The sequence below is a fragment of the Gavialis gangeticus genome, unplaced genomic scaffold, assembly GCF_001723915.1.
Source record: "Gavialis gangeticus isolate Ggan-Ray unplaced genomic scaffold, GavGan_comp1, whole genome shotgun sequence".
Classification (NCBI taxonomy): domain Eukaryota; kingdom Metazoa; phylum Chordata; order Crocodylia; family Gavialidae; genus Gavialis; species Gavialis gangeticus.
Genome location: NW_017729024.1, coordinates 35,290,197 through 35,298,035, shown reverse-complemented (window position 1 = coordinate 35,298,035; position 7,839 = coordinate 35,290,197). Strand labels below are relative to the sequence as shown.

General features: G+C 40.0%; 1 protein-coding gene across 2 annotated transcripts in view; it reads left to right on the top strand.

The window, feature by feature from the left end:
- Positions 1–277: 277 nt before the first annotated feature.
- ACO1 (aconitase 1) overlaps positions 278–7,839 on the top strand; it is a 45,027-nt gene continuing 37,465 nt past the window's right edge. For both annotated transcript variants that reach the window (XM_019517027.1, XM_019517026.1), the window contains exons 1-5: positions 278–403; positions 1,934–2,102; positions 4,636–4,773; positions 6,775–6,844; positions 6,948–7,131. In XM_019517027.1, coding sequence (XP_019372572.1) covers positions 307–403; positions 1,934–2,102; positions 4,636–4,773; positions 6,775–6,844; positions 6,948–7,131 — 658 coding nt within the window. In that variant the 5' untranslated portion in view covers positions 278–306. The remainder of the gene's footprint in view (positions 404–1,933; positions 2,103–4,635; positions 4,774–6,774; positions 6,845–6,947; positions 7,132–7,839) is intronic.

Genomic DNA, 7,839 nt, shown 5'->3' with positions numbered 1-7,839 from the left:
GGGAACACTTGTCAGTTTATCTTGGAAATCACTGTGGAAGACTTGGCACCACAGTGTTACTATGGTTCCTAAATTAGAGAGTCATGAAATCCAGCTGAAAATATACTACAGAGAAATTACTGCACTTTTATAGTCTTTCTGTGATCTTAAAATGACTTCAGGGGCATAATGAGTGAATCGTTTGTTTGCTCAGTAATATACAATCTGATACAGGCTTAACTGCTGAGGCCACTCTTCATTTAGGTTGTATCAGCTGATGGGACTTTCTCTCTTTTGTGCTTTCAGTGACACGAAGGACCTTTCATCATGAGCAACCCTTTCATGCAGATCGTGGAGCCATTAGACTCCAACCAGCCTGAAAAGAAATTCTTCAATGTGAGCAAATTGAAAGATGAAAGATATGGTACGTTGACACCATAAAGGAATTGACATCTTCATATCTTATCCCTGCTACTTGCTGCATGTGGCACTGAAAATAACTGTAGGAGGGCCTTGCAGTCCTAGAATGGTACAGGGAGGTTGCTTCTTGAAAACTGGGTTCTAATGTTTGCAAACTAGAATCCAAACTTTGTTTTATTAGTCTCTTAGCACAGTAATATTATTACTTGTAACTCTGAACTGGATAATTCCCTGTTTCATGTAATAGTTCAGTGTTTCCCAGTATACGGCATGTGCTTCACGGTGTGGGCATGAAGGACCACAGTAGCTGAAAAAGTAGAAGGGCAATTTTTCCTTATGGTGCCATTAAGTTTGAAAGGGTACAGTAGAAATGAAGCTTGGTTTATCCTTCCTTCCCAATGCTGGAAAAAGGCTGTGGGTAACTGCTGTGTGTCTAACGTATGAATCTGCCAATTAACCGGAATTTTTTTTACATCTCTCCTGCTTACTCCATTGAAAACTCTTACTCCTCCTGAATTCATGCAAATTTCCCTTTCATGGCACACTCAGATACTTAACTGTTACTGTTGATGTTTAAAGCCAATGCTAAAACTACATGTATTCATATATACCCCCAGCATTTAGAAGAGATACTGTTGCTTAAACTAAAAGTTGATCAAGAGGTAGATTGTTGCTATTTTTCTTTAAATGGTGGAAAACAATGTCCTCTCAAGCACAATATTTTGTGGTTCATTTAGACTGATGATGACAAATAAACTAATGCTATCGTTTTGTCCCTTAAAGACCGGCAGGGTTCTTTAGAAATACAAGAATTGCCATAATTAATTTTAGTAATGGCAGCAGTGACAGCTGTTCACGTCTTCAAATAAAGAGGCAAGTAACTCCATAACAGACAATTATTGAGTAATTTCCTGATGATAGATTTTTTTTTTAGCCATACAAGTTAGCATTGGCTCTGCCTTGAAATGTGAGACTGGATCCCTGAAATATGATAGGGCCACATAAACCATTATTATGGTAGTACCTATTATCCAGGTGGTGATTGAGAGTATGCATCATAATATACATTATTGTGGGGAAGTGTTGTAAGGCTTGGAACACTGGAAATTAATTGAGTCAAAATGCGGGGGGGGTTGTTTGTTGGTTTGACTTGTTTGTTTGTTGTATGTTTTTGGGGGGTTACACTGTTTGGGGCTAGCACTCAGGTAGTGACCATTCTGTAGATTAAGATAAGGCATCCTTTGGCTTGAATTCAAAGGGATCAAATGTGTTTTACAGCATATTTCTCTCTTCAGGAGCTCTAACTATTATTAGGGATCAGCTATTAATGACCATGATGCATATCCTCTTTTAATGAGTGAAATCATGCCTCCCATCCTGTCCCACCCCCCAGACTTAATGGCAAAAGCCTCATTTGCTTCACTGTAGCTGGGACTTCACCTAACAGGTGAAAGGATATAGCCACATGCAGGCATTTGGATATGACATCTAAGACATGAAAACCAAACTACTTCCAGTCTCTTTCTTTTCCCAGAACGGTTGCCATTTTCTATTAAAGTCCTTCTGGAGTCAGCAATCCGTAACTGTGATGAGTTTCTAGTGAAGAAGGAAGATGTTGAGAACATCTTCAATTGGCAGGTGATGCAACACAAGAATGTCGAAGTGCCATTTAAACCTGCACGAGTTATTCTACAGGACTTCACGTGAGTCTTAACACTCCCTCAAACTAGGGAAATATGATTGTAAGAGCTGCAGAAGAGTTCAGATGGGGATGGAGAGAGAGTGGAGAGCAGGTGAAGTGTCTGAAGTATTCTTTAAATATTGTCTTAAAACTGCTGGATGTTAGGTTCATAGTGTTGCTTTAAACAAACACTAGACATTTTAAAAGCATTTGATAAAACACTGTGTTTTGAGGGAAATGAATACCTTTATGATGCTATTTAAAAATATGGAGGGACAAAATGAGATGTATTTCAGAAGAGTCCTACCGATTTTGATGGTATAGTTGGCAATTCTAGATTTCTGTCTTTGAGAACTGACTTGTAAATATTGCCCTAGAACTTACATGTTTCTAAGGCAGTTGCTTGAAACCAATGCAAAAATGTTACTATCTGCTTGTAAAATACAAATTCAGAACAAAGAAATCAGTTGACTGCATTGCAGTATGGTTGGGTTTCCAAGGGCAGTTTGTAAGAGGGATGGATTTTCAAATAGAACTTTGTGTTGCTGTGTACTGTGCTTAAATCAATAGTCCAGTGTCCTTTGATCTTTCAACCCTTCATGATAGGAAAGAATTTGGTTTAGCCTCATGGGTTTCTTACTAAACCACAAGTACATTCTGTTCTTCACCCGTAGGTGTGTGAGAGAAGGTACAGCGTCTAATGCTTGGCATTTGTACTGGCTTGCATTCTCTAGATCATTTTGCAAGCACTAAGGACCCAGTCTTGGCTGTCTTTTGAAGTCAATAAAGGAAACTGTCATTTTTCTATTGGAAATGATCTTGAGGTCCTAATTTAATTCTTGCCTCGTGAGCTAAGTGCTATTGTTACCTTGTCACAAATGGAGAACCTGTAGGGCAGAAAGGTTAAGCCACATTTTTGGAAGAGCTGCTTTCCTATTCTGGTATTTAGGGAAGCAACCAAGCTGAGTGCAGAGGTCTTCTGAAATATCTTAGAACTGTTGCATCAGAAGCTATTGGGTCCTTACTTTTGAAACAATTGCTTTTATGTAGATGTCTAAATAGGAGCTGAACTCTCTTGAAAAAAAAACTTGGTGACTAACTTGAGGACTCAGGATTAAATTGCAAGTCCAGGGTTAGACTTTTTGGGAGTTTCTAATTGGATACATTTTAGTTTCTGATGAGTAACAAGAAGTCATATTTCCAACCTCCAAAAGTGTTGACAATAGCATCGTGTGTCCTTTTCTTTTTTCTTTCTGTATGTACCAATACTTCTACTAGCTCATATTACTGATTGCTTCCTCTGCCATAAGTATAGCATGAGATAAGATGTCAATTCAGTTACTTGCCTAAAGTAATATTAAGTGTGGTGTAACAATGCTTATCTATACTTCCTTCATTGTTCCTGCTGCTTTTAGTAAGCTAAGCTAGCTTTCTGATAAGTAAGCTTCCTAGGCTGACTTTTAAAAGGCTTTGAAGCTAAGAATATTGTAAGTGTCCACATTTTTGGCCTTCCTTACTGTACTTGGGCCTCTAAAACACTCTCTTCCTTTTCCTCCTGGATTGCTGTTACAAAAAGTTCATGCAGTTGGAGCATATAACTGTAACTTTATCATAAGTTCTGCTTTTCTATTCATGGTTTCACTCTAAATAGCTGTGTGGCTTTTGAAGGAAAAATATTTGACATCTTCATCCTTGATTTGCTGTTTTGTGAAATGCAGCAAAATTAATCTAATTCACTTTGACTGGGAAGTTTTAATTAACAGTAAGAAAATGGCTTCCAGTATTCTCATAAAAGGCAAATGCAAATCCACAAGAAGTTTTTTTTTTTCGCCTGTTGCCCTTCCATTTCTTGGAGTGTTTCTGTTTTCAGGGTTGGTATGAAGAGATACTTTCAATGTGAATTTTGGCCAAGTGAAAGCTCTTGGAGCATGAGGCATGTGGTTGGCCAGTTTTACCTCTAAATCTCCAAATTCAAGGACTTTGACACAGTTGGATGCAAGGCCTTGTTATTTCCTGTTTTCAGTGTGGGCCTAAGTGCCACCCAAGACAGTTTTGTGTCCTCCAGAAAACAACTTATCCTCAAGGAGATGTCCCGTACTCGCATTCCTGCTAGTTTGCATCCATTCAGCTTACAGGTCTGAAGATACTTTCTTTTGGTCAGCTTGGGCAAAGGTTTGAGTGTTTTCAGTACATTAGAACTTTAAAGTTCTGATCAAGATTAGAGTTCTCTTCTGCTTGTCACTGTTTGCAAACCAAGTAAGAGGCAGCCTCTGTCCTCAATACCTTCCGGTCTAAGATGACCAGACAGACAAAGTGGGGGAAGGAAGGATCACACAGAATTCTGGGCAGGACCAGTTATCCTGACTCCCCATCTGCTCCCTACGTTGCACAACCATCCTTTCCCTGTCACTGCATCCAAAAACTAGTTTTTGTGAACCTGACTATAACTCTGCTCTTTCTGCTACACTAGTTCTATGCCCCCATTTGTGTTTTGGGTTCTCAGCTGTGTGCGTCAAATTAGTTAGCTCAGTTTGTTCAATCTTGTCTTATTTTAGCGGTGTACCTGCAGTGGTTGACTTTGCTGCAATGCGAGATGCTGTGAAGAAGCTTGGTGGAGACCCTGAAAAAATCAATCCCATCTGTCCTGCTGACCTCGTAATTGATCATTCCATCCAAGTTGACTTCAACAGGAGGTAAGGGAATGAAACAGATCTTATTTTGGTGCTTGCTAAGAAGCCAGGCCTAGCTGGTGTTCACTAATACTGCTCCATTGAAATTAGTGGAGAGAAAATGAATTGCACCAGCTGAGGGTCTGTCCAAGACATTATGGAGCCTGCATATTAATTTAAACTATCTTAATAGGGGTGTGTGTGTGTGTGTGTGTGTGTTCCCCACTCCCCACCCTGTTCCTCTTTGCAGCAGTTTTCTCAGTAAGTCTTGGTCTGGGCTGAAGTTAATTTTAAAAGGACACAGTCAAATACTGTGACTTTTTCTTCTAGTTTTCCATGGTAACTATAATTGCTTGAAAGTCACACTCCTTGCCACCACCCACTTTACCCCTTAATACCCTTATGTTTTACACAGATGATAAACTAAGGTGCCTCAATTTCAGCCTGTTTATGCAAGAATGTAGTAGACTGCATGGTGCAGCACTGAAAATGAGGTGTTAGTTCATTGCTGCCATAGAGAAGAAACACGGAGAACTTGCTGACCCTACAAAAAATGGAAGGAAGGAAGGAAGGAAGAGGCAATAGAAGGAAGGAAGAGGGGATCCTACAATAATCTCCAACCTTGCAATAAGCTCCCTATAGAGACAAATGTTTGCACTTTCACTGATCTTCTCCAGAATCAATGGAGCTCTACACAAGGCTCTACCTACAGTTTTTGGGACCTTAAAAGCTTCTCTACAGTCTAGGTCCTCTTAGCTGGTCTTTTAGCTTTTTTTTCATGCTTCTCAGTAGTTTCTTTCTGCCTTGAATTCATTTTACCTTTGTTGTATTTGCCCTAGTGTAATGAGAAATAAGAGGACTCAAGCCACTGGTGTGGGTAATAGTGCTGCCAGCACACAATCTGTTATGACTATAAAGTTAAACTGTGAATTGGTTGTCCTCAGCGAATTCTATAACAAAAAGCTTATACTTATATACTATAAGTATACTATAGATACTTGCAAGCATATTCAACTAGCACACTGAAATACCTCATGGCCCTGGCTACCTAAATGAAAAAAAAACAATGACAAAAATAGAAGGAAACTCTCTGACATAAAGAACATTTCCAAGATGAGATCATGTTTTTTTTAATCGCTTATAAAGTAAGTCAAGTCTCTGCACAAGTATATTTTGCAAAGACCATTTTTATTTCTTAAAAGCATCAAACTAAAATAAATAAAAAGATCTACTTCTAATTCCTGTTTTGTTTTTTTCCCCTTTGATTTGAATTTGTGTATTATTATTAAACCCTTTGAAAATGACTTATTTTCTTGTGACAGAAGGATAGCATATTCATTTTTTTTTTTATCCGGGGAAATCAAAACTGAATCGCTTCTAATTCGTAGGTTTGTTAAATCTTTTTATTTTCACTGGAAATTTCTTTTTCACCAGAAGTTAATGTTTTTTGTCTTAAGCTCATGGAGTTTTTTGTTTGTTTTTAAAGTATTTAAAAATGTTGACCAGCTGCACTGTTTAGTTCTTTGGGAGTATTCAGGAATGTATAAGTTGGTTCTCAGAACAAGGGAAAAAGCTTCAGTTGGAACCTTTTAGAAGAAGCTTAGGGACTTCTTGTGTGTTTCAAAAGTACTGTAGTATGCATTTTGAATCAATTATAATGTGTATTTAGCCATAATTATGGGATGATGATGTTTCAGCTTTCTTCACTGTTGTGCTGATTGCTTATAATTTAAATTTTAAAAACTTTCCTTTGCTTTAACATGCAGAGTAGACTTTCCTAAGTCAAGTTAATGCCTTCATTGGATACAGCATTAACATTTTGGAACATCCTCTAGGTGTTAACTGACTTAAACCCCTTTCATCAGTTGCCTCACGCTCACTACAGCAGTGAGATTAGAACGTATGAATATGATCAACATTGTTAGATGGAAAGACTCTTTTGTTTTTGTGAACACACACACTGGACCACACACCAAATCCAGTTGGAGACCTGCAGCTCCTCATAATCTTTATTTCTGTTTGCAGGACAGACAGTTTACAGAAGAATCAAGATCTGGAGTTTGAAAGGAACAAGGAGAGGTTTGAGTTCTTGAAGGTACAAGAAAACATCTTGTTTTCATGTACAAAAAGGATGAATTAACACCTTTTTACTGTTCTTGGGCATTCAACATTTTGGGTTTCTATTCTTTGTTTTTCAGTGGGGCTCCCAGGCTTTTCACAACATGAGGATTATTCCCCCAGGCTCAGGGATTATTCACCAAGTGAATTTAGAGTACTTGGCAAGAGTGGTGTTTGATCAGAATGGGTACTATTATCCTGATAGTGTGGTGGGCACTGATTCACACACTACAATGATTGATGGTTTGGGAGTGCTTGGCTGGGGTAAGTGGATTGAATTTTTGAGCACCATTTAACTGAGTATGACTAGTGTTACTGGCAGACTGCACCTCAGCTGAACGGGGGAGGAAAAAATCTATTGCGTTGAAACAAAGACAGATTAAGCATCACAAGCTTCTCCCCCCTTCCTCTCCATGGTAAGATCCAGGATTTCAAAAAGTGGTGATGCAGGAGCAGCAACCAGCTCTGCAGGGTGGCCCATCAGGGCAGGCAGACAGTGCCACATGGGCAGCAACTGGGGACATTAAAATAATTTTTTAAAAGTTCCTCAAGCAGGTAAGGAACTTCCCTCTCACTTCCCTTCACTTCTGTCCTCAGTGGGCACATTCCCTCCCATCCCATTTCCCCCCTTCCTCCCCTGCCCACTGCTGCCACTGTCCCCAGTTGACCTGGGGGTGGGGAAGTTGACTCCAGAGCCACTCCGAGCCACTCTTGCAGGTGGAGCTAGGCTCCGCTAGAGACAGGGGCAGTAGCAGCAGTACAGGCAGGTTTCCTTGCTCTGTGCCTGTTCCCAGCCTTTCAGGGGGACCGGGCAGGGAGGAGGGACCTGCATGCTGCTGCTGTTGTGCCTGGCTGAGTCTGGCTGGAGTGGACAGGAGCAGCTCTGAAGCTTCCCTCCTTGGGGCAGCTGGACAGAGTGGCAGCAGTGGGGGGAGGGGGGGAGGACATGCTGAGCATGATGGAGTATGGGGG